The sequence below is a fragment of the Cupressus sempervirens genome, chromosome 10 (assembly GCF_028749045.1).
Source record: "Cupressus sempervirens isolate cs-2001-9-10 chromosome 10, ASM2874904v1, whole genome shotgun sequence".
Taxonomy (NCBI): Eukaryota; Viridiplantae; Streptophyta; class Pinopsida; order Cupressales; family Cupressaceae; genus Cupressus; species Cupressus sempervirens.
The window spans coordinates 344544552-344572503 of record NC_143127.1 but is presented as its reverse complement, the minus strand read 5'-3'; the positions used below and the strand labels follow the sequence as shown (position 1 = coordinate 344572503).

Here is a 27952-nt window from a genome sequence, read left to right as displayed (position 1 = left end):
CCATTATTATTAATTTTTAAACCTCCAAGAGGGAAGGGTGTTCAATAACCCTCCTGATTGACCTATTATAAAATGCATTTGCATCTACAACCATAACCCCCAAAAACCAAAGCATCTACTTGACGAAGAAAATTAAGATGAGTACAAATGGATACACCATCAAGATCCACACCTCCAATCAAATTACAAAACACCAACCATCTCATGCATAGTGCATTATATTCCATCACAAGCATTTGGCATCATCCTAATATCCTAAATATCCTTTAATTTTCTTCAACAAAATATCCAAACGATAAAAGGACCAAGGGCCCAAGCAATCTGAAGAATTTAAGTTTTGGCATGAGGCTTGCCCCATTGAGCCTAAAACTAAGATAAAGAAGGGACAAGAAAATAAGTCTGACCACAAACACCCTACCAACAATATCATACTTCCCTAAAAAAGAGGCACTACAATAATAGATGAAAAATAAACTCCTCACCTTTTAGTACAACACATATCGAGGGGCACTAAAAGCCCCACTTACAAAGATTATCCTAGGCAAGACAACAGTTCTCAACCACAAGCCATTAGTAAAAAAATGCATTTCAACGAGAAAAAATAATTCAAAACTTGCTTCCACCAAAGAACTTCAATAAATCCAAATAAATCCTTGTTAAATAATGAATTTCAACCAAAGAACTTCAATACCCAACGCCCCCAAAGAGTTGCAAGCCCTAGAGGCCAAATTTTGACTCAACTTATTTTTTTGGGTCTTTACACACCATGGTGGCCAATCAAAAGAATCCTTCTATTAGTAGCCAACAACCAAACCAAAGTTTTGAACCTCAATATTACATAACCTTGTCCCACCTAGCAGCAAGAAAAAAATCACAAAGGGCTTTTGATGTAGGAGCATCCGAGATCAAGGCTGTTGACTCAAATGTGGGTTTTGGTCGAGATTTACTTCTGAGGGTCATAACTTTTGACTTCAATGTGAGTTTTGGCTAAAATATTACATGCAATTGCTTGAAGAGCTATTTGGATTGCCAATTGAGCTTAGCTAGATTGGTGGCCGTTTCGACATTTTTTCACTAGCCTAAAATATCCTCTTAATCTCCAAAATTGGATTTTTGTGTTCTTTTTTTTTTTCTAGTTTTTTAAAGAGTTCTTTTTGTAATAAATCTAAAATCATATTTTTTATTTCGTAGATTAGTTGGCAATTCATCATGCCTTAGTTGGGGGATTTTTTTAGGAAAAATCAAAATTCTTAGGATGGATTTTGAAAATTACCAAAAATGAAAAAATCTATTTTTTCCTAAAAATCTGCCAAATATAGTAATTTTCAAAATTATAGTAAGTAGTTGTTTTACTTTCATTGTGGAGGAGAGTAGAGTTGGAAATATTTAACGAAGAATCGAGCATTCTAAAACTTCTATGTTGTGTAATTTTTTGAGTTATTGTTTTGAAGGGTTTGAGCTACATCAGCTTTTCAATACGAATACATGGAAAGAAGGTGGATTACCATCCCAAGAATTTATTCAAAAAGAGAGCCTCAAAGCATTTATTGCAAATCTAGAAAATACTCATCTTTAATAGTAGAGTATTAGCCTTGAAAGTGCTCCAAACCATAGAGCCCCTATTCTTGAAAGGATAGTTAGAAACATCCAAATAATCAACTCTTGATCCATGCATATGCATGAGAAGATAGGCCCACAAAATTTTGATTGAGATGCCAACGCTAATACAACTTAGTTTCAAGAGCTTGCCCAATCATGAAAGCATAATATATACTAGGACCCCCTTTCCTCTTAGCCTGACAAAAGCTCCCATAAAATCAAGCTCCATTTGGAAATCTACAAATAACCACTAGTTAAAAACTTGCACGAGATTCCTTAGGAAAATGTACTAGTGTCTTGAACTAAGTTTATGTAGATGGGCAAGGCTTGACTAACAAATTAAAGAAGGCTCGCCCAAGCGACAATAGAAAGCCACTAATGAGTCCAATTATTCTAAACATTCTAACACAACTTGTCCAAAATGCCCCACCAAAATCGTTTGTTGACTAACAACAACAATAGGAGTCCCTAGATAAACCAAGTGAAGAGATCTAGTTTAAAATTACAAGATTTTGACAATCCTCATCTACATAGGCTCTGGAGTATTAAAAAAATAGATTGAGAATATATTGTCATTGACTTTATGACATGATACAACCAAATAAATATGACGTATGCCTAAAGGTTCAACTTCAGTCAACCTAGCAAGCTCCCTAATAGTATCATCATCTATAAACTAAACACGAGAAAGCTTGGACAACCCATTCACTGAACTTGAAACATGAATCTAGTCCCAGAAAAATAGAAACTTAATAAATATGTCAAAGCCCTTGGCTATAATAATAAATAAATAGGGAGAGAATATAGATGTTGTAAAAGATAAGAATAATTAAAAATAAAATATATATTCTAATAGTCTAAAATTCAAGTAGTTCTTAGTATAAATAAATAATATGAAATAAATTTGAAATTGATTTTACAAATTATGCATAACAACATCATCAGAATGTAGAAATCATATCTATCATAACAAGATTTTTTATGAATTTGCATTCCAATATATAAGATGTCTGACTAAATGATAATAAAAATAAATATTATAAATGTATCATCTTATGAAAAAAGAAAATCTCAACTTTCGAAAATAACAAAAAAAGTTGCCATTATAATTATTTACAAGTTCTTAGAAGGAACTGGCGACTTCGTGCCCTCATTCCAATCATTGCTTGAGAGTGCACAAAAACATCACAAGGACTTCAAAGAAAACCCAAAACAATTATCACCGTGGTCTTGAATGTTCAGCTAGAAATTAGAGAGGAGCTGACCATGAAGAAAGATATATACAGCATCAAAAGAAAACCTAGCAATGAGTTTCTTTTATGTGTATCTGATAAATACACATTTTTTTAGTTCAAGAGAACAGGAATTGAATCTCAGTGACCAAGAATAAAGTTTACAATTCAATTCCTTGGAATATTAACTAGCAGCAAAAAACAAACATCAAATAGACAACCTGAAAATGAACAAACAGATCGTTAATATAATCCTCAATGTACAATGCCAGATCAATATGAAAAATGAATGGCTGGCTTACCCCAGTTGCAAGGATGTGTCTGAAGCCTCATTGTTTATAATGCTGTTTCCTTTGTGAAGATTATTATCCTCCAATGTATTATAAGTCCTATTGTAAGGATTAGTTATAGAAGAGTTATATGGTTGAGGATGATGATGAGTTTTCAGTAGCTCAATGAACAAGTGTTCCTGTGCAATATCATCCTCCACATGACAGGTCTCCATTTCTTCCAACTGGTGAAAATGAAAGTACGTTAAATTAACGGTTTAAATGAAGTGGAGTTTGATAAAGAAAACTGAAATGCACATTGAAAAATAGTGCTACTTACCTGTCGCTGGAGTCTGATATTTTCTTCCAAATATTGGATTCCCTGCTTACAACGTGTTGGAGAAATATATTAGCAGAACTATTCAGTATTAGATTTCATAAACGATTAGTTGACGGTTCATTTAATTTTAAGGTAGCTCCATAAAGAGTTTCGGAATGTAATGTTCTATTTATTTGTAATATATATTGTAAACCTGTCGAACATTAATATTGTATTTTTTTTGTTGGGGGGAAGACACCCACTATATTTTAATCACCGTCAGAACCATAAAGTTTTAATAAAAAGATCCCCACCATATTTTGATCACTGTCAGATCGTTTAATTTTAGAAAAGACACCCACCATATATCGATAAAAATTATGTGTACTGGAGGACATAAAACATTGAAGAATCCACTCACAGTGAAGTATGGGAGTTAAAAATATTTATTTGTCGTATTTTTTTTTTTTTTCCTCTGCCATTGGATTCCTAGAATATTTCATAGAGATGAGATACTAAAGGTGTTGATGGTAAAAGGATATTCCATCTTTTAAAGAAAGGAGGTCATCTAACTCAGTACTACTCCAGCTCGAGTTCACTTAACTACGGAGTTTCTTCCATGGTTAAACCCACTCTACTTGCAACCCCATTTGCAAAACCATTCATTGGAAAACCCCTTAAGCTCATCAAGTGATAAGTAGGAGATATTTCCACAGTAAGTCAAATTGTGATATTGCTATCAGGATTTAACTGTGTAGTTTTTGAGTCAAACTTATTTACTCATGTTTCATGAGCAGTGATTCACACATGAATCCATCTCTCATGAAAATAAATGGAACACTTAGCACTCATTGGATTTAGGTGATGCTCACAGACGTTAAGTGATTTTATTTTATTTTTCTTAGATTGATATTTGAAATAAAAGAGGAGTTAAAATTTATTTAAATAGAAGAGAGATAATGTAGGATATCAAACGTTCTTATCAAGATCAACAACTGATCAAATTCTTGAGAATGATGTAGAAGTAACTGATTCCTATCCACAATATTGCAATTTTGTATGTAATTAGTAACCTATTTGGCTAGACAATCTGCTACACTATTTGGCTCCCTAGGGATATGAGTGAAAAAAATGAAATCCAAAGAAACACACAAATTAAGAATCTAGTTAACAACCAAGACTAAACTGTCAACTAACATCCTCAAAATGGTGTGAAGTCAACAAATGCACCACCACTTGTGATTTGGAATCACAAATGAGCCTACTCCATCCAAGAGCACAAGCATGCTCCAGAACATACAATGTAGCAATAGCCTCTGTCAGATTGTTAGTATAGTGACCTTTATAGACAGAAAATATAAGCTGAAAAATCCCCATGCCATCACTCCACCAGTGCCAGAAGGTCCTGAGTTTTGTTGATGTATAGCATCAGTCGAAGTAATATTAAGTACTTGAATTCATGATTTATATGAACTCTGTTTTACTGATGAAAATATACATAAATATGATTATATATAATATATACAAATATATGATTTTATATATATAATGGTTCATAAAATGACTTCATCAATATCGGGCTCTTGTCCTTGAAAAGGCTATTGGTATCGGGCCTTGTATTTATCTGTTATGCCGCCAATTACAATGTAGACAAATTACATTTGTTAGAGTTGAAACTAATGATAAGTTATGCCCATGTAGGGGCATGACCCTGCATGGCGTTTGGCCACGTAGAGTCATGTCTCTACAGGGAAATGGCTCTCTATTCTCATATAAATGATACCGAGCAGTCGTTGGAAAAATATATCAATAACAAGGCATATACAGTCCCAGCGATTGCTCTCCCTGCAGGTAAAATAACGGCAAGTTTTTCCATTGGCATTCAAGGTTGAAGATTATACTACACAGACTGCTATTTAAAGTTGAGATCTGCACAATTCAACAACACAATCAATCTGAGATACAATTAAGTTAATCTGAATTTGTTCAGTCTGCTATAATAGTTTATCTCTATCAGAGATCCTTATATTTACATGGTATCAAAGCTTTCGTGATAGAAATCCTATTATTCAGCATTAAAACTAAAATCTCAGATTTATCAATATTAGAATTTTATCTTCAAATTCAAAATGGTCAATCACGTAAGATTAAAGGATATAGACTTGAAGGAGCATCAAACTTTTCATCATGGAAAATTTGACTCATGATAATACTAAAAGAAATGGAATTAGAAAAGTACATAGAATCAAACAAACCTATTCCTGAAAATGATCCAAATAAAATGACATGGAAAAGACACAACAACGAGTTCATGAAAATTATTATAGACTCTATGAAGGATCATATTCTCCCTTCTATATCCAATGTTAAAACTGCATTTGAGATATTCTCTGCTATTAAGAACACTTTTGAAATCAATAATACTAGTAGATTGCTAACTTTAAAGCAAGATCTTCTATACATAAAAATGAATAATGAGGAGTCAATTACGTCCTATTTCCTAAGAATCTCTAAGTTAAAAGATCAATTTGCAACAATTGGAAGTCAAGTTGATGACAAAGAACTTAGCATAATAGCTTTAAGAGGACTTCCACTATCTTGGGAAACCTTCATTCGAGGTCTAAGCTCCCGACCTGAGCTTCCTAAATTTGAATTACTAAAAAATGAATGCACCCAAGAAGAATCAAGATTAGTTTCAAAAGGATTAAACATAAATCAAGAGGAAGACATTCAAGCTCTTTATGCAAATTCAAACAAAAAAGGAAAATTCAAACGTAATAAAAAGGAAATTAACAAACCATATAAGAAATGAGATTGGTCAAAAGTAAAATGATTCAAATGTGACAAAATTGATCACTCTCACAACTTCTGCCATGAATGAAAAAAAATTCAAGCAGCACTAACAAAAGTCAAAGAAAAGAAAGAGGAAAAAGAAGAAAACCTTGCATTTTATCTATCTCTCTCAAGTGAATTGAATTGAAACAAAAATACTTGGATTATAGACAGTGGAGCATCTTGGCATATAACAGGTTTTAGTGACAAATTTGAAAGCTTCTCAAAATACTCCTCAGAAGAAGTAACGATTGAAGATAACTCTACTCATCCAATTAAAGGTATTGGGTCTTTCTCAATTCATCTAAAATCAGGTATTACTCTCCAACTTAAAAATGTTTTATACTTACCTAGTATTAAAAAAATTGGTCTCTCTCTTGTCTTTCTGATCAAGGATTCAGAATCACCTTTCAAGAGGATAGAGTTTTGTCTTGGCCAAAGAACTCCAACATTAAGAAAACTATATCTATTGGATTTAGAGACGGAAGTTTATATAAACGTAATCAATAAAATTTAGCCCCAAGTCATGAAACTTCAAATTCTACCAAAATTTGGCATTGGAGACTAGGCCACCTTCATTTCCATGCATTGTCATCAATAGGGAAAATTGTAAAAGGATTACCTAGTCTCAAAACTGATCACTTAGAGATTTGCAAAGGATGTGCCCTAAGCAAACACACTAAGCAATCCTTTCCTAAATGCATTCAAAAATCAAAATTTGTACTTGAACTTATTCACACTGACCTATGTGCTCCTATGTCTGTAACTTCCCTAAATGGGTGCCTTTATTATGTAATTTTTATTGTTGACTATTCTAAAAGAATTTGGATCTACTTCCTCAAACAAAAGGAATCAATTGAAGTATTATCAAAATTTAAAGAATTCAAAGCTCTAGTTGAAAACCAATCAGGATAGAAAATAAAAATTCTAAGATCAAACAATGGAGATGAATACATCTCTAAAATTTTAAAAGATTTTTGCATTATTGTTGGGATTAAGAGGGAGTTTTCTGTACCATATAATCCTCAATAGAATGGACTTGCAGAGCGTAAAAATAGATCAATTATTGAATAAGCCAGAGCACTGATGCACGACCAAAATCTTCATACTTCTTTTTTGGGCGAAGCATCTAACACTACAGTTTACATTCAAAATAGATGTCCTCACTCAGTATTAGAAAATACCACTCCTGAAGAAGTATTTACGAGTATCAAACCAAATCTACGTCACCTAAGAATATTTGGGTGCCCTGTTTATATTCATATTCCTAAAGGGAAAATAACAAAACTAGAACCATCTGGAAAGAAGGGAATACTCAATGGATATAGTGAAATAACTAAAGCCTACAGGATCTATGTTCGAGGTCAAAGAACAATTGAGATCAGTAGAGATGTTAAATTTGAAGAAGATATTGCCTTGAATCTTTCTAAGAACAGTGATGAATCATATACAGAACCTGTCACTAAAATAGATGAAGATCATCCAATAGAAAATGAGAGGGAGAACGATACTGAACCTCCTTCACCTACTATTTAAAATCCTGAGAATATTGAAAATGCTAACACTAAAAAGAAGCCACTTTGGGCTAGGAAAATGATAGAAGAAAATCATGTTGAACCCTTGAAGTAATCAGAGAAAGTAAGAGAACAAGAAATCAATCATGTTATGTGGTACTCTTAACTGAACTTATCAAAATAGAACCTTCAAATGTTGAAGAAGCCTTATCAAGCAAGCCTTAATAAAATATAATGTATGGAATGTTGTACCCAGACCTAAAAACAAATCAATTGTTTCTTCTTAGTGGCTTTACAAAATCAAGCATGCACCTAACGAAAGCACTAAAAAATACAAAGCCAGATTTGAAGCACATGGTTTCTTGATGCAGGAGCATAGAGCTTGGATTTTGGTGGATTTATGCTTTTCATGGTTTGGGATGTGTTGGAGACACATTGGAGTACCTTTCCTTATGATTGCATAGAGATTGGATGGATTCAATTGAAGTTTTAACTTTTTTTACCTTGCTGCTGGAACTATGTTTTCTCTGATTTCTGAGTGCCTATTGTAGGCCATATAACTAATTTTGCACAATGAATGAGAGGCTATGCATTTCAGGGATTTAAGAGATCTTAGAGTACTATCTATGGTCTAAGCTGCAAGTTCTAATTCCTCATAAGTTGGGAGATATGGCAATTCTCTTAGAGTATCGATTTTTGGTAGTTTTGCACGACAGTTTTCTGTACTTGACTTTCAAGATGGATGTGCACTTATCCTTGTTGAATTAGCCTTTCCGCCTTTAAGGGGTTGTAGTGGACCTAAAGTTCTACCTTTGGTTAGAAGCACGAGTTCTAATTCAATTGAAGCTAAGAGATATTGTGATTTTTCTTGGATATTAATTTTTGGACATTTAATTGTTGTTGCACGCCGACTTGTGGCTCTTCAAGTATTTAATGTTAAATTTTATTTAATTTGTAATTGCTAGGCCGACTTGTGGCTTAGATTGGTATAAATAGGGGCCTTGTGGAGTCTTTTAGTCATTCAGTTGAGATGGAATGAAGGATAGATGCAAATTTGAAGAGCTAGAGCTGCAGCTTAGGAACTAGAGGATCTCTTGGTGGACTTGAGGGTATAGGTGGATTCTTCTTGGTGTTCTAATCCAGTTGTATATCTGGACTAGCTAAGATTGGTTTTGTAAGTTGGATCTTATTGGATCTTGTAGAACTAATTTTGTAATTGCCGTTTGTATTTGGCCCTAACTTGGAAGGCCTTACAACCGGGCATATTGCATATAATCAATTATATTTTATGAACAAATTATTATAATTTGGTATCAAATATTATATTGTTGCATCTTGTTGTTGTGTTTCCGCTATGTGGTCATTAGCTGGGGGCTAGGACATCTCCTTTCGAGATTCTCCTACCTTGTGTTGCATCAGATGGTATCAGATCAAAAATTGTTCCCAAGCGTGTAAACAGATCGCCAAAGTTGAGGTAGTTTGCACCAAGACTTGGGTTGGAGAAATAGATCTTAGTTGATCTTGATATGGTGGTGGATTTTCTTTCTCGAGTCCTAAATCTCTTGGTTGCGAGGTGGCAGATTGTGGTTCTGACTTGCAATTGCAGAGGTCTTGCAGATGGATCGATGGATGCAAAGATGGAAGACCGATTTTGTTGAGGCATGATTGTAGAGAGTTGTGGATTACAAATTCATGGTCCTAGACTTGTTATGTGGTTCTTGATTGTTCATGCAAGGTGGCAGGTTGCAATTTGACTTGCAAACAATTCAATTTTGTCACAAGGAGCATAGGAAGTATTTGTTGCAAAGGGTTTACGAAGATCTTGGAAGATGGCTCCAAGAGGAATGGACTCTGGGAATCTTTGTGATATAGTGGAGAGGAGGATTAATGAGACAATAGCTTGGGTGGATGCTATTGTGGATACTTCTTTTTCTAAAAGAGTTGAAGTACCAAAGAAAGAAGTTATATGCTATTGGAGCTGGAGTGTATTGATCCAGAAGAGATTTATCTTGCCAGTTAAGAGACTTTTTCATGAGAGAAGATGGAATAGCAAGGTCGAGGTGGAAGAGATTGGTTTTGCTGATCAATTTGTGTAGTTTGATGCAGAACCTACAAAGCAACTTGAGCTTGTTGCCGAGCATATTCCTAACCTTGTTGATGTTGGGACAAACTTTGATTTTCATGATTAGTTGGCTAAGTGTGACATGGAGATTGTAGAGCACTTGGTCATGGATGATCCGGTTGCTATTGGTGATGAGTTTTGTGTTGCAAAGCATCTTGTTGTGAGCAATGAGATTGTTGGGGTTGTGAGTTTGGCATGTGTTGATGGAGATCTACATGTTGCTACTGATGCAAAGTTTTTTGCTGCTGCTGTGGATTCACTAGTTGCTGATGTGGATGAGGGTTTGCTAATGAAGCATTATGTTTAGTTTGTTCTTGGGTGTGAGCATGCTGATTGGGTTTGCTGATATGTATCTGATTCTGATGTTTCACTGGATGAAGCATAGATGGTTGATTTTCAGTTTTTTTCTATTGACTTTGATGAAGTGGAAGCCTTTGGTAAAGATGAAGTTGGTTGCAAATCTTTCTTTGGGCATCGAAGTATGGGACATACTTTTCTATTTACATGAGGAGTTTGATGTAGGAGCATAGAGCTTGGATTTTGGTGGAGTTATGCTTTTCATAGTTGGAGATGTGTTGGAGACACATTGGAGTACCTTTCCTCATGATTGCATAGAGATTGGATGGATTGAGTTGAAGTTTAAACTGTTTTTACCTTGTTGCTCAAACTGTGTTTTCTCTAATTTTGGAGTGCCTATTGCAAGCCCTATAACTAATTTTGCACAATGAATGAGAGGCTGCACATTCAATGATTGAAGAGGACCTAGAGTACTATCTATGGTCCAAGGCGCAAGTTCTAATTCCTCATAAGTTGGGAGATATGGCAATTCTCCTGAAGTATCGATTTCTGGCAATTTTGCCCAATAGTTTTTTGTGCTTGACTTTCGGGATGGATGCACACTTATCCTTGCTGAATCAGCCTTTGCACCGGGTTTTAGTGGACCTAAAGTTCTACCTTTGGTTTGAAGTATGAGTTACAATTTAATCCAAGCTAGGAGATATCGTGATTTTTCTCAGATATCAATTTTTGGACATTTAATTGTTGTTGCAGGCCGACTTGTTGCTCTTCAAGTATTTAATGTTAAGTTTTATTTAATTTGTAATTGCTAAGCTGACTTGTGGCTTAGATTGGTGTAAGTAGGGGGTCTCGTGGAGTCTATTAGTCATTCAGTTGGTATGGAATGAAGGATAGATGTGAATTTGAAGCGCTAGAGTTGTGGCTTAGGAACTAGAGGATCTCTTGGTGGACCTGAAAGTACAAGTGTGGATTCTTCTTGGTATTCTTATCCAATTGTGTATCTGGACTAGCTGAGATTGATTTTGTCAGTTGGATTTTGTTGGATCTTGCAAAACTAATTTTGTAATTGTTGTTTGTATTTGGCCCTAACCTAGAAAGCCTTACAACTGGGCATATTGCATATAATCAGTTATATTTTATGAACAAATTATTGTAATTTGGTATCAGATCTTTCATTGTTGCTTCTTGTTGTTGTGTTTCTACTATGTAGTTATTAGCTAGGGGCTAGGACATCTCCTTTTGAGATTCTCCTACCTTGCACTGCATCATTTCTCATAGAAAGAAGGTATTGATTATGAAGAAACATTTGCCCCAATTGCTAGATACACATCTGTTAGGACTATCTTGGCAATTGCAGTATCCAAAGGATAGAAAGTTCATCAAATGGATCTTAAAACAACATTCTTAAATGGTGAAATTGAAAAAGTTTATATTGAGCAACCAAAAGGGTTTATCACTCATGATAGAAATTCTCATGTGTGTAAGTTAAAGAAAGCACTATATGGTCTTAAAAAAGTTCCCAGAGTATGGTATGAAAGAATAGACAGCTATCTAACAAAGTTAGGGTATTCTAAGAATGAAGGTGATCCTAACTTGAACTTCAAAATAGATGGTGATGACATGATTATTCTTGTGTTATATGTTGATTTGTTGATAACAGGTGAAGAACATCTTATAAGCAATTGAAAACAAAAATTAACAGAAATGTTTGATATGAGAGATCTAGATCTTCTCCACTAGTCCCAAGGACTAGAAGTCTGGCAAAATGGGAACTACGTTTTCCTGAATCACGGAAAATATACTATTGATATTTTGACAAAATTTGGAATGATGGATTGTAAACCAACTACTTCTCCTATGGAAGTCAACCTACGTAAGCTGAAAGATGATATGATTAAATATGAACCTACATATCCTACTCACTATAGGCAGATCATTGGATCCTTAATGTATTTGGTGAATACTTGTCCTGATATATGTTATGCTACTTACACCTTAAGTCAATTCATGTGTGTACCAAAGAAGATACATCTAATGGCAGCCAAATATATCCTAAGATATATAAGAGGAACTATTGGCATGGGAATCAGATATGATCAAGTCAAAATCGATCTTCATGGATATTCAGATTCTGATTGGGCAGGCAGATCTACTAAATGTAAAAGTACTTCTGGATGTTGCTTCAATCTTGGATCTGGGATGATTTCTTGATTCAACAGAAAGCAATCTTCAGTTGCATTACGCTCTAATAAAGCAGAATATATAACCTCTTCCTTGGGAGCTAAAGAAGTTGTATGGTTATGAAAGTTACTAGTTGATTTGTTTACGAAGCCTTCAAAGCCCACTGTCATTCATTGCGATAATCAGAGTTGTATCAAGCTTTCAACTAATCCAATTTTTCACAATCGGTCCAAGCATATTGAAATTTCTTATCATTACATTAGAGATGGTAGATTGAGGTGTTATCAAGTTGGAGTACATCAGTACTAATGAGCAAACAATAGATGTTTTTATCAAGCCTCTTGCTAAAGTGAAGTTGAAATACTTCAGAGGAAAACTTGGTATAATTAAATTGTAATGTTGAATATTGAATTTAAATTTAAATTTATATGTGTCTATGCTTCGATGGTTGTTTAGTTGCAACAGATATGTAATGAAAGGTGACGATCTTTCATGGACATATATATTTAGAAGGTAAGCTTTGTAAGGTGACAATCTTGCAAATGATAGGCATGTTACTATGATAGTTTTGTTCTAGATATGTCGGAAGTCAATGATAATGAATGCATTATGATTACTTTAGATATTGTTTTGGACAATTAGAGATCATAATATATGTTATGATAGTGTTCATAACATGGTGATTAAAATTATTTGACAAGTCACAATTTCAGAGTGTTAAAGTCAGATAATGTGTTATGTACTGATATTCTATATTATGATATCTCTAAAAGAGTTTATTACTTCTCCCTTGCTAAGAGGGAGTGTTGATGTATAGCATCAGTGGAAGAAATATTAAGTACTTGAATTCGTCATTTATATGACCTCTATTTTATTGATGAACATATACATATATACCTATATATACACACACACACACACACATATATATATATATATATTTATTTATTTATTTATTTATTTATTGGTTTATAAAATGACTTCATCAATATAGGGCTCTTGTCCTTGAAAAGACTATTGTTTTAGATTACGGTAAAAGCAGATTTTGAAGGGACTCCAAAACCCTTTAACAACTAGAGAAAAGATATAGCAATAAAACCACCAAGAAAGAAGTCCTAAAACCAACAACAAAATCAAGTTTTATAGGGACCTGAAACCACTAACATAGTCCGAAAAAAGAGAACCCAGGTTTTACAGGGACCTGAAACCACTAAAATAGTTTAGACCAAAAACCAATTAACAGGACCAAAAACCAGTACCAAGTACCCCATCCAGAAAATAGGACCAGAACAGGACAAAACCAAAGAACAAAAACCCAAGACAACTATTGCAGCTCCATAATCATCTTGACAACCTCTTTACCAATCACAACAATATCCTGGATGGAATCAGTGGCCGAAGCAGCAGCATCTTTCGAGGCTTTCTTCCTCGAGCTCTGCCTTGTTCTTTTGCTCAGACCCTCAGGAGATATAATTTCTTCATTGACTCTTTTGCCAAGGCTCGCAGCAGCATTATCGAGGCCTTGTATTTATCTATTATGCCGTCAATTACAATGTAGACAAAGTACATTTGTTAAGAGTTGAAACTAATGCTTAGTTATGCCCACGTAGGGGCATGACCCTATATGGCCTTTGGTCGTGTAGAGTCATGTCTCTATGGGGACATGACTCTCTATTCTCATATAGATGATAATGAGCAGTCGTTGGGAAAATATATCAATAACAAGGCATATACAGTCCCAACGATTTCTCTCCCTGCAAGTAAAATAAAAACAAGTTCATCAATCCTCCATTGGCATTCAAGGTTGAAGATTATACTAAACAAACTGCTATTTAAAGTTGAAGATATGCACAATTCAACAGCACAATCAGTCAGAGATGCAAGTTAATCTGAATTTGTTCAGTCTACTATAATAGTTTATCTCTATCAGAGATCCTTATATTTACAGGTTTCCCTCAGACCACATGTTCGTATTGAATGCCTTACAGAAGCAAACTCCATTTCTCCACCCTATTAATTTTTTGAAGAGGGTGCCTACATCTATCCCTCACAAGAGAGCCTTGAGGAGGAGGAGGAATATGGAGAGAGTTATAGAAAATAACATCACCAAGATCCACAACCTCAGACAAATCACATTTAGCTACAACAATTTCTCTCAAGAATGGAGAATTTTTCACTGCATGTGGTGAGTCTCCAACAACACATCTTGAAAGATCTAATGAGTCCTCTCCAACCAAATATGATAGATACTAAAAGAAGGGATAAGAATCTAAATAATGTGAAGAAAGCAAGTCTTAATAGGAGCCATACCCAACCAAACAAAGAACTCAGCCAAAGAAGAAACATGCCAACAAGCTTGATTTCAAACATCCTACCAAAAGTGTCAAATGTGTCTAGTGAAGGACAACTAAAAAAAGAGATATGAGATAATTCCTTCACTTCTACAACACAATACACAAATCTAAGGGCCTTCAAAGCCTCGCTTACACAAATTATCCCAAGTAAGACATTGATTGATGACCACCAAGCACATTAAATAATTTATTTTGGGCCATGAAAATTGTTGAGCTATTGTTTTGCATGATGCTTAACAACAGGAATTCTTTTGAACTCCTCTCTTGAAAAGTTGATATGTGATCAACTCTAAGGTTCCGAGCGATCTTGCGACCTACTAGAATCTGCTCAATTGAAGATAAATGTGAATGTTCACAAGGTCTTTGCTGGCTTTGAACAATTTGGTTAAGATGTGGAATTTACTTGCTATCTCAAAAGAATGACTGCATGAAAAAGAAATATATTTTTGTATTTTTCTGCTATTTAATGAATGCAATCTTAACAATGCAACTATATGAATTCCTAAATTAACCAAGTGTTTGTAAAAGCAAATAATGAAGATAAGGTAACAAGCAGTTAAAGCAAATGACTTGAAAAGTAAATCCCTAATAGACATAAGCCACAAAAACAACACTTCTACGAGTTAAGCCTTTGAAATGATCGGTAGGTAACCAATGAAAATAGAAGCAACACTTCCTTAATTCCACTAATGCAATCGTCGATGGGAACTCAATAATCGTAATATGTTTCACTTTTCATTAGATCGCAAAGCCACGAAAAGTGCGCTCATGCGAGACAAAAAGCTATGTAGGAACAATAGGGTGATCTCTTCTCAAACTAAGTACGTCAGCGGAATTTGTAGACACATGGCAAACACCAAAATTAGAAGATCACTCAATCAAAATAATGCAATAAAACTATTGGCTCCATTACATTCCATGAACATACATTCACAAAATATAACACACTCGAGCAAGAATAACTACACTCCAAATGAGAGCACCAATAGCATATATTATTACATCAAAATAATGGCCCGGAATACATATTACATTCCTGAATTTATAGGAAATCATCTCCCCAATTTGTGTTGAGTGAGAGATCCTTTTATACAAACATATGCTTCTAAATCAATAAAACAAATCTATTTATGTACAAACTGACTCTCTAATTGGTGCTAAGTAGGACTCCATCCTTATTTATATCATTTAATGGATGCATGAGCCTTTACATATCTTAAAACAAAGAAAGCATGAGAAAATAAGAAGAAGAAAGACATTAGATGATGTAGGAGTCTCTAGAGGTGCCAAAAATAAAAGCTCAACCTTCATTGGATGATTGTAGGAGCTAAATTGTCGTTAGAATGCATTTCTGGTGCATGGAAAGCTCTAAATTTGGCACTGGCAGTTAACTATCGACACATCTCTGACTTCTTCAAAAAAATTCGGCGCACCTCGGAAGAAGCGCATCTTGAAAGCAATGCATCCTAGAAGCAGTGTACCTAGCGCACCTAGCGCACCTCAAAAGCTAGGTCCAAAAAATGAAAAATTTTACCGAGTGTCAAAATTGAAATTCTAGCTTCCGGGTTTTGTTCCCCTTCATACCAGAGCTATGTCTAGGTATTTGCTCTTGAATTTTTCTATAATCTCAATGACTCGGGTTGCATCTAGAAAATCTAAAGCTTCATATTTTTCCTTTACTTTTTGCCTATAGTTGCCCACCTCTAAGCGAATCTCTACAAAATCTCCCAATTTCACATCTAATTCTAGCAATGCCTCTTCAGTCTTAAATGCTTGTTTGATATCCTCATCACTAAAAGCTTCTTCAAAACTCTTTCGAAACTATTCAACAACTACTTCTACAGCTATTAGTTTATCCCTTGAATCATCTTCAAAAATATACAAGCAAGCATTACTATAATGTCTCTTTGCCTCCAAAAATTTTTGTTGGGTTTGATCCTTGCACTTATGAATATCTGCATGTAATGTTTCCATTGCTTTATTGCCATCTGCAATCTTCTCTATCCAATCATCTATTTTATCTAACTTTTTTGCTGTATATACATCCATCAACATCCAATACCTCTGACCCTTCATAGCTTGTAACGCTTGCAAGTCTTTACCCCAAGTATGTACCTCATCCATTAACCTAAAATCCTGGTTCAATATAGCAACTAGCTCATTTGTATTATTTTGCATATGGTGTAACAGTTTAAGATTTCCTTGTATGATTTGCACACCTTCCTCTTCAAAACTTTCTTGCCATTGCTGACAAGCCTTAAAAAATGAATCTAATTGTACAGTCTCTTTATCCCTTTTCTCAAGTGCCGCATTTAAAGTCTCCTTAAGATTTTCAAGATCCAATGGACCAACTACTTCATTCAAATATCCCCTTAGGATTTCATTCTACTTCTGAAGGTTTAATAATTCAGTCTCATCCTATTCTAAGTGCCTAAACACTTCTTTGATTCCCGTAGTGATCATCAATATGGCAGTGTCCACAGTGGGTTTTCCAAGCACAACCTCCCTGATTTGATAATCTTTTGGAGTCAAATCCTCAATATCTACATGTGGAGGAGTGATAACAACATGGGCGAACAAGTCTTGATTTTGATCACTCATGACAAAGGCCAATGTGCGTGCATCACCTGCAGGTGACTCGAGCTTTTTGAGAGCTCTAATTAATTCTGCCATTCCCTCTTCCTCAGAAAAATATTGTTGCCTTTTGTGTCTAACCATCACCTCTTTCCTCAACCATGTTGGAGCATGTTCCATTGGAGATTTATCCTTAAATGAAGATGGAGCTTGTACTGCTATACTTTTTCCCTCATCACTCCTCTCCAGAGTCTTCTCCTTTTGTGAGAGATTCACCTCAGGCATTTCTATGTCAATCGAGTCCACAGTCCTCACTGTATCTTGGAAAGTCTGTTGAGTTTCCTCATATATTTGCCCTTCTGTTGACACTTCATCGGCGGGTATTTGTTTGGCTCTTCTTCCTGTTTAACTTGCACCTATTCTTCATTACCCAGAGGGAGAGGAGTAGCTGAAACTTTATCCATGCAAAATGAATCTGGATTTGGTGATGGTGGAGAAATTAAAGGTCTTGGTGATTGAGGTGGCAATTGACTCCAATCATCTTGAGGAGGTTGATTTGTTGGGGTATCCCTTATCTTATCACCTACCAACTTAGTGCCTATCGGCATGAAATCAAAATTTGACATCTTAAAAACAGTAGCCCCTTTATCCTCTTGCTCATCAATCCATTCTTGTAGTTCATCCTCGGAAGTTGTAGCCTAAATAGGCTATGTAGGAACGGATGGTGGAGTAATAGTAGAGCTTCTTCTATGTTCTATCTCTATAGCCCTAGCAAGATGAGTTCTCTGACTTAAGGGAAAGGTTATCTTCATCTTCATCGTCCCCTTCTTCCTCTTCTAGAATAGCTTCTGCGACTGATGAAAAAGGAATAACCTTTCTTATCACCTTTTGTCTCCTCTTAATTGGAATTTTTATCTTTCTTTTCTTAGGAGCTGATGGGGATGCTGCTACTTCTCGCGCAGGCTGAGACACTTCTTGTAATTTAGTTTCAGTTTCTTTTCCTTGTTCTGGCGATGACACTTGAGGATTATTCTGAGTCTGGATAACTTCTATGTTTTTTGTTCTTTGCACATTCTTCGCACCTTGTTGCTCCGATGCCTGAGTTGCCTCTTCTCTAGGCTTGGCTTGCTAAGGGGAAGTTCTTTTCCTTTTGTCTTTACCCTTCTGCACCCTGAAGTATCCAACTTCTCTATTAAGTTGATGTACTGTTTTTGGTCTTACTGGAAACTAAGCTATGAGTGTGGGCACTATCACCTTTCCTCCTCTACCTTTCACTAGGCAGGTTGTAGCTTGGAAAACTACAATTTGCGGAATTGGACCCAACTTGAATGGTCTTTTAATCCAATCCTTGGTTAAATTGGATTACATGCCTTGCCCTATGATTAACATTTGTGTTCTCACTCTTTATCGATTTTTGTATTCATAATAGGTCAATTAGATATCTTATCCCTATTGTAAAATGGATCTAGGACCTCTTCAATGTCTTGTTGTACTATCTTTAAAGGGCCCTTTATTTTCAAGGCACTGCCTACCAAATAGTCATCCTACAATAATCCCTTATCTAGATTTCGTAGTCATCCACTGCGTTCATCCAATGGTCCTCTATGGCATCTTCATGTTGGAATTGTTTCCCTGCCAAGTACTACACTCTGCTGATGTTACCAAAACAAGGACGAGGAGAGTTATATTCCTCCAAGGGATATTGATCCTACTCAAACTCAAAAGTCGCAATATCCTGTTTTCGGACAACACTAAACGGACCTATAGTAATGGGCCATACCCAAGTTTTCTTGTGTTGCTTCCTTACTCTCTCACTTGCAGACGAGTTGTCGTGCAATCTCCAGTAATATGAGTCTATCACACAGATACCTAGGGAGCTTCTTTGGATTGACAGTCATACCAGCTACCCTTAAATGAGAGAATGTTTTAAATTGGATGTAATAGGTGTGAATTTCTATAATCTTTTCCGCTGCCACATCTGACATCCTTTTTGCATAATCTCCCTCAATAAACCTGATGATTGCAAAAATAAAGGCATCATTCATTATTTTGTATTCCTTACTATTCTCTGAAAGCTTTTTCTTTACCAACTGTGGGTATACCACATAAGGCCATGCCTTTGCATCTTGCATCTTGCCCCTTTTGAACAATCCTGGATAATTTGTTCCTCTTGCAACTAACAAGTACACCAAATAAGATGTCATATAGAACTTTTGATTGTTCTTGACCACCACCATTTGCTCATCCAAATTATCACTAAGAATTAAAGCCCAATCAATTGGCATCTTTGTTGTTTTGATGGTCTCAATGAAGTGTACTATCCATATGTTCAGGTGTCCAGTTGCTGGTAATCCCATGACTCTACTCAAGAGTACTGTAGAATATCTGATATCACCTTTCATGTAACCCCTTGTCATGTCTACTTTGCCTGCTTTGCATCCAAGAGGAGTCTTATCGATGAGATACGAGGATTGGATGATTTATGATACTTTCTCTCCATGCTCTCTGTATCACCTTTCTGCCTGATGATATGTCAATCTGATATACTGATCTTCTCTTGAAAGAGTGAATACCTTCTCTATATTCTTAGGTCTCAAATCTAGGATGATCTCTCCAGTTATACTTTTCACAACCCTTTCCTCTGAAACATAGTTCTTCGCCAATGTCATGATCAATTCTTAAGACTATAGTGATACTAGGTGTGACACTGCATTAACTAGCCCTAATCTGATAAGAGAAAATATGATTGGAGACCTCTTGGTTTGTTGCATAAAACTAGGAAGGTGTTCCAATCGATATGGCCAAGCTCAATGTCCCAGATCTCTAAATATTCATCCTAGAAGCTTGATTTGTCCGGAACACCTTAAAATTTGAAGACCAGTGGTTTTGGAGCCATTTTTATAGTGAGGGAGGATGAGGAAGCCATTGAATCTGCATAAAACCAATATCCATTAGTCCAGAAGTGAAGACAAATCAACTTACATAAACCCTAATTAGTAAAATATAACCCAGAAACTCTAATCCTACACATACAGTTAAAAATGCCTAAAAACCTATTAAACACCTCAGTTGAACAAAAATTGGCGCGCCTTGCACACCTAGGTGTGCCTTTCTCTTAGCAAAACTTTCAACACTAAGGGTGTGCACCTGCGCACCTCCTTACACACCCTTATGACACCAAGGTAAGACAAAATGTAAAAAGAAAAGGGTGCGCACTTAGCACACCTTACCAGTGTACCCTTTACCATATTTGAGGTATGCTTTAGCTTTAGTAAAGGTGCACATGTGCGCACCTTGGATAGGTGTGGACCTATGCACCTTTATCTTAGGTTAAGGTTTGTGTCTAGGTTCTTTTAAAAAAAAATTGTTTAGTTAATGAAAAAAGTGTTTCTGGGTTCTTTTAAATGTTTTTTTGTTTAGTTAATAAAAAAAGTGTGCACCTTTACCTTAGATGTTGTTTAACGTTTGGTGGTGTTGTGTGCAAGTGAGGGAGAAGGGATCAAGCACTGTGGTCCACCTTAGGAGCTGCGGAGGTACGATAGCCGGTTGCTCAGAGGAGAAAGTGTTGTGAGGAGAGGGGCAGAGTCCCAAGCTTTATAGGCCCAAGGTTCAATGTACCTCTTGGAGGTGCACAACTACGCATTTCCAAGGGGTGTGCACTTTTCTTTAATGACTAGTGCACTAGTGCACCTAATGAGGTGCGCTAGGTGTGCTAGTGCACCCCTTTACCTTAGAAATTTGCTTTTCTCCCTAAGAAACATGGTTTCCGAAAACTGGGTTTTCAGGCAAAGACCCAGATTAGGTAAAAACACTAGGAAAAACCCTAAAAAAGACTCAAACCCCGGACAAGGGATCTAAAAAGCTAAAAAATTAAAGTAGGGGGTCCCCAATTCTAAGCAAAATGGTGCGTGCGTTGTGAAACCACAACAAAACCTTGAACCAAAACATGTTTTCACCAAGGAACTTGAATGTCCCAAAAAGAACTCAAAAAAAAACTTGCAAGAACAACAAAACTTTTCAAACAAATCACTACTAGCCAAGCCAAACCATCATTTCAAGCGAAGGTAGCACACTCCCTAGACTCAAGAATCTAAGCTAGTTGCTGCCTATCATCCTCAAATCTTCCTGTAGGTCATTCAGAAGGATGTTTCCAATGGAATCAAAATACCAACCCACAATTATAGGAAAACTTATAATGGTCAACAATATCCTAGTCATGTGTAGTAAAGGTGTCACAAAGGACAGGAAGGTCCAGTATCAGAAGAAAGGATAGAAGGATGAAAAATCCAAAAGAGTGCATTCCTAACGAGCCCCAAGCTTCAAAACATTTTAGATCATTCCCATTAAAGGAGAGTGGGGGTCATCAAATACATTAACCCCTAGAAGATACTTAGAGGTCAGAATACGGGACCAAAGTTGATGTTGGCTAGTGCACCAATGCTAATATATCTTAGGATCAAGAACTTGCCCGTTTACAATAGTAATCTTGCATCAACCAAAATATTTCCTTTCTAATACTTTTCCTGTTAGCTAGTTTTGATGTTTTGTGTTGTGATCGGCCTCCCTGACTCATTATTCCATGTGATCCTTATGGTGTGTTCTAAACATGGTAAATCTAGATGTCTAGCTCTGCATTGTGATTGGTTTGTCCTTGATGAAGTTATCTTAAGATTGGTCCCGTCCTATTTGTATAGGACGTAGAGAATTTTAATTTGAATTTGATTTGTGTTGTGATTGGCCCACTTGACTTGTTATTCCATGTGATCCTTATGGTGTGTTCTAAACAACATGTTAAATCTATGTCTAGCTTTGCATCGTGATTAGTTTGTTCTTGATGAAATTATCATAAAATTGGCCCCGTCCTATTGTTTCTTCCCATTTTTGTGAAGAATTGGTGGTGTTTGATGGTGTGATCCCAAGTCCCACTCACGAGTGTCAATTTTCACATATCTCTATGTTCTTGGATCGCGTGTGGACGTATATCTTGAATCATAGAGGTCCTACAGTTTAAGTTATTAGATCTATATGATTTGGACTCTAACCTATATGTTGTAATACATTTCCTCCTTTATTAGTGAATGCAATTGGTTTGATCAACTTGTGGCTTGCAATATTTTATACAAAAGGGGTGGTAGTTACCTAGTGGGGGCACTTTGAAGTTTAGGACTTAGAGAATTTGAATTGATAGCTTCCCTTTCTAATCAGGTGTATGTCAAAAGACTGTAAACTGCATGTTACATGCATATTTGATGTAAATCCTTGGTTCTATCATAATGAGAATATCAGTTTACCTTCTTCATTGTGTTTCTTTACTTCTATGATTGTTAATTCCATTGTGTTGAATCTAGCTGCATGGTTTGGACCATCTCCATTGGGGAAACTCCTTCCCTGACAACACCAAGTGGTATCAAAGCAAGTTTCATGATCCTTTGTTAACCAATCAAAGCTCCTGGCCTTGTGGAGCCCTAGATCTATTTATTGTGAAATGACAAAGTAAGGATCCAACTCACAATTGCAGAGGACTTGCACAAGAGGACATCAGTAGGATTGTTGGCTTGTTGTAGAGCTCAAAGATTTTTCTAGTCTTAAAGAGGTGAATAGATCTCTAAATTAGAGATTGATTGTTTGTTATTCATTAGATTGCCGAGTAGGAGGGAAATTGAACTTGAAAATAAGATTGTCAAAGTCAAGGCAATTGCACCGAAGGGTTAGAAGGATTAGGAGGATGAACCCGAGACAGATGAAGAAGATGAAATTAAGGAATTCAAGAATAAGATGAAAGTTGATATTCGTTAATATTTGACTAGAATTAGGAGGAATCTTGGTACTTAAGATGGTTATGGAGACGCTATTGAAGATCTTGAGATTGTAGAAGTTGAGATTCCTATAGAAGAAGAAGATTGTTGAGAGCTATGAAACAAAAAGGTAACATTCATAGAATTAATGTTTCTAACTTTTCTAGTTCTTTGCATCTTGAGGATTTGATAGATTTGATTCATGAGCTTAAAATTTTAAGGATCCACGAAGGGTTAGGTTAACACAGAGTAAGTTGAAGAGTCAAGTTTCCTTCTGGTGGAAAAAAAGTAAAAGGATAGAAAAAATAATGATAAATTTAAGATCACTAGATGAAGGGTAATGATTTCTAGACTTAAGGTGAGGTTTATACCGGAATATTGTGAATTAGAATAATTTAAGAAGTAGTAGAACCTAAAGAAAAAGGATTTGTGTGTATAAGAGTATACATAAGAATTCTACAAGATGAAAATTATATATGGACACCAAGAGTCATCTACGGAGAGGGTGGCTTGGTACACTAATGCCTTGAGACTTAATATTCAAGATGAAATAAACATTTTAAGGATCAATGCAGTTGAGGGTGCTTATTAGCATTACCTGAAGAAAGAAGATAAGTTGAAGAGGAGACATAGTAAACTTAAAAGGGGCAATAAATTTGGTGAAAATAGCAGAAAAAAGAAAGTGATTGAAGAAGCCAATCAAACGATTCATGGGAGAGGAATTGATAGTAGAGATTTCAATGGTACTTATTTGAAATGTGGGAATGTTGGACTTAAATCTTTCTATTGTTCAGAGGGCTCCGGTAAAGGCATGGGTAAACACAACCTTATGGTAATCGAGGAGCAAGCTATTGATGAACTTGGTGAAGGTATGCTTGCACCTGAGATGGGAGAATTTGTATTGTTTAGAAGAATCTTGTTTACTACAAAGGAGATTGAACTTAATAAGAGGATTTTGTTTAATATTATATGCATGTCAAGAGGTAAATGTTGTAACGTTATTATGGATAGTGGTAGTACTAATAACCTTGTATTAGGGGACAGGGTACAAAAGGTTGGATTAAGGAGATTTAAATAGCCCTATTCTTATGGGATAAGTTAGTTTCAAGACGATTATATGATGGAAGTTAGAGAGTATTGTTTGGTTGAGTTCAATATTGGTCCTTACATGGATGAGGTATTATGTAATGTAATTAACGTGAGTTCTTGTCATATTTTTTTTGGGTAGATTATGGAAATATGATAGAAGTGTTATTCATGGTTGCTAAAGGAATGTAGTTTGTATTGTGAAGGACAGAAGAAAGTTCACTTTGATTCTTTTGAACAAAGAAGGAAGAAGGGAAAAGAACTTAAGTACGATGAAGGCATATACCATGGAGAAATAGACTAATGTAGATAGGATGGTAACTGATGTGCAGCAAGTCATTTATGATGTATTTGAGGTAGTACAAATGAAGAAGGGTTCAGTGAATGGATCTTAACTTTAGAAATTATTAAGGACTGGTGACAACAAGATGGTGTTGCAGCAGTAGAAACATACAATGCGGAATTATCAAGAGAGAACCAAAGACAAATGCATGTTGCATTGGCTTGGTGATCAAAGCAAGGATAGCATAAATAGTAGCAAGGTGTAAGGATTGAGAGATTTGGATATAGCCATAGGAGTGGTCATTTTCATATTGTGTCTATTGCGCATAAGGAGGATATTCGGATTAAGAATGAAGATGGGATTTATGTCATCAATCTTGTGACATGTTCATAAGTCCATCTTATAGAACATCTTCTATCCACGTAGAGTATCTAGTGAAAGAGAAATCTAATCCTGCATCAGCCAAAAACATCTCCTTTTTGTTTCTCTTCTTGTTAGCTAGTTTCTATGTTTTTTTATTGCAATAATCCCAATCAGCTCATTAATCCTTATGATCCTTATGGTGTGTTCTAGACATCATGAAAAATATGTCTAGCTTCACATCCTAACTAGTTCATTCTTGATAAAGTTATTTCAAGAGTGATCCAATCCTATTTGTTCTTCCTAACCCTGCAAATAGTTGGTGTCTTACGATCACACGATTCTATGTCGCATTTGGGAGTGTCAGTTTGCACGTATTTCTATGTTCTTGCGTCGCGTGTGGACTTATTTTTTGAATCACAAAGGCTACATGATTTATTTTATGAGATCTCTATGATTTAGGTCCTGACCTATATGTTCTAATACATTTCCTCCTTCATTGGTGAATGTGATTGGTCTAGCCAACTTGTGGCTTGCAATATTTTATATAATCAGGGAACTTGCTCCTTAGTAGGTAGCAATCTTAAGGATAGGACTTGTAGAAGCTTAGTTTATCTTTCCTTTACAATTACGCATGTATGCCAAAGAATATAAGTCATATGTTGTAGGCATATTTGATGTGTGCCCTTGGTTATATGATAGTGGTAATATTAATTTATCTTATTCATTGTGTTTCTTTTCTTTTGTGACTGTTAATTCTTCTATATTGACTTTGGCTACATGGTTTGGACCATCTCCATTGCGGAAACTCTTGCCATGACTATGTCATAAATATCATAGTGTAAGCCAAGACTACCTTCATTCTTAGGTATGTACACAGTTTCCCACTTGACAAGGCTCATCTTCGAAGTCAATAAGCTCCTATTCCAAAGAAATTAATGAGATAAGGCATCAAATTCCAAAATAAAATACATGGGAGATGCCTATTCAAAACATTTGTGTATAGTTAGAGGTTGAATAACAAATTTTAGAAGAGTAAAGTGAGCAACAATAGATAGCCACTAGTGAGTCTAATGGTTCATCTTCTGATGCGGCTTGTCAAGAAAAATCTGCCAAGACGACATGGGATGTCTACAACCAATTAGAGGAATGACCAAATAAATAAAGGTATGTCATTGTAATAAGTAAGCACCCTTGTTATGTGCTCATGTTTAGCCCCATTTTAGCATTTATGAGTTCCCAGATCGATTTCACTTCTTTCTAACCCTTTTGCATCCTAAAAAATAGCATTACATGCTCAAAACTCTATGTTGGTTCTAATTTGAATGCATGATTTCCTATTTATCCAAACATTTATCTAATCCATCTACGTTGGCTTCATTTTAGTCTTTACACTTGGTTTTACAACTTATATGTTTATTATTCACCAAAACATAAAATGTTCCTCGGTCCCACATAGCTTACCTCATAATCCCCCTTGTCAATTATAGGTCATCTGGGAGTGACCTATACCTCCAAAAATCATTTATGATGTGCTTTCAATCCTAATACCAAGTATTCTTTTCCCACCTCATAATGTCAGTCTTTCAAAAATTTGACCCAAAAGTCACTATAAAAGGAGATCTCTTCCTTTCATTTTCACATCCATTATTCATGAGTATTATTAAAAGAAAGTTATTGTACAGACAAGAAGTTCAACAAAACAAGAAAACATTCATCCATAATGTAGCGATCCTCCATACATTTCCTTCCATAAATCTAGTTTTTTTTCTCTATAGGAGACAAAGAAGTTTTCTATCAAGGAAGATCTAAATTTATCCATTAAGTCTTTTTCATTTCTTCCCTCTTCAATCTAACATTGTGAAAAACCACAAGATTCATCATTTGAATGTTTTTTTTCCATAATTTTCTGTTGATTTTTTATAGAGTTTAATATATTTCATCAACACTTGTGATCATCTCCAAGGCGACACTTGTGATCATCTCCAAGGCGACATGACATCATTGAGGTAAAAGGTAGTTTATGTTTCAAATCTAGATTATATTTCTTCATGAAATTTCAATTACGGATGAAGGTTGATTCATAAACAGGTCAAAGCCCCTCCCCACAATGGTTTCCCCTTCTCTCGTGTGCACATGCAAATTTGTAGAGCTTTGGACTCAAAATTGCAAAGCAGAAGATATATTATTTATAAAAATCCTAAGACCTTCGGATAAGGCCCTCTTAGGTATAAGTTACCCCAAGTCAACCCATACCTGGTGTCAAACTCCTTATCCAACCTCCTCCTTTGAGTTCTACTACCTTCATACACTACTTGTACATTGTCATATCAATCCACTATTCCTCACAAATTGCTTTACAAGCTTCTCCTTTGCACCTAATACACTATATACAGAGGCTATTGCTTGGTCTCCAAGAGCCATGGTGATTAGACCAAGGACACTCAAGCCATAGCCCATTTCATAACTGTAGCACAAAACTAGACAGTAGGTTCACAAGAAACAAATAATTTTCTAAATCCTATCAAAAATGTACTTGAAAATAAAACAACTACACAAAGATTCAAAACATGAATTCAAGATGCTATTCCCTCAAAAATAGTTCTTCATTCAATCCAAAAACTTCAACCAAATTCCAAAACTATGCTTCAAACTTTACAAATTGTACTACTTTGGGTAGTATATGTACATCCAGTTGTTCCAACCCTTCAAACTGATTTGGAAAAGTCTTAGATAGACTTCATGTTTCATCCTAGACTATAGTTCCAACTATAACTACCCAATTTGTTGATTTAGCAAAAATTGCCTAAAAGTTGTCAAGCAATTTTGCAAAAATTACAAAGTTGTCAATGCAACTTTTGACAACTTTTGCAATTTTGCTCCTAGAGTCCTCAAATTTGCATAGGATGTTACCAACCCTTCTAGGATGACCCTAGAACTTCTAAGAACCATGTTTACATAATGCTTGCCTCCTTTTAAGGCATTTTACCTCATTTTGCCTCTTAGAGCAACTAATGTAATTTTCCCTTTATTAGGACCTAATTGACAAAATCAAACTCTTAATCAAAAACCTATCAAACAAAACCACCTAAACACATCTCAAGACTTTATTAGTAGTCCTTATTACCCCAATGG

At 35.5% G+C, this 27952-nt stretch overlaps 1 protein-coding gene across 2 annotated transcripts in view; it reads right to left on the bottom strand.

Annotated features, from left to right (window-relative positions):
• Positions 1-2614: 2614 nt before the first annotated feature.
• Positions 2615-27952, bottom strand: part of LOC149533995 (MADS-box transcription factor 23-like) — a 156714-nt gene continuing 131376 nt past the window's right edge. The window contains exons 6-8 of one of the 2 annotated variants that reach the window (XM_089805451.1): positions 3441-3482; positions 3134-3345; positions 2615-3052 (exon numbers count right to left, since the gene is read on the bottom strand). In XM_089805451.1, coding sequence (XP_089661577.1) covers positions 3040-3052; positions 3134-3345; positions 3441-3482 — 267 coding nt within the window. In that variant the 3' untranslated portion in view covers positions 2615-3039. Of the gene's footprint in view, positions 3053-3133; positions 3346-3440; positions 3483-27952 lie in introns of those variants that run through there. The other variant, XM_089805452.1, reaches the window with a different exon arrangement.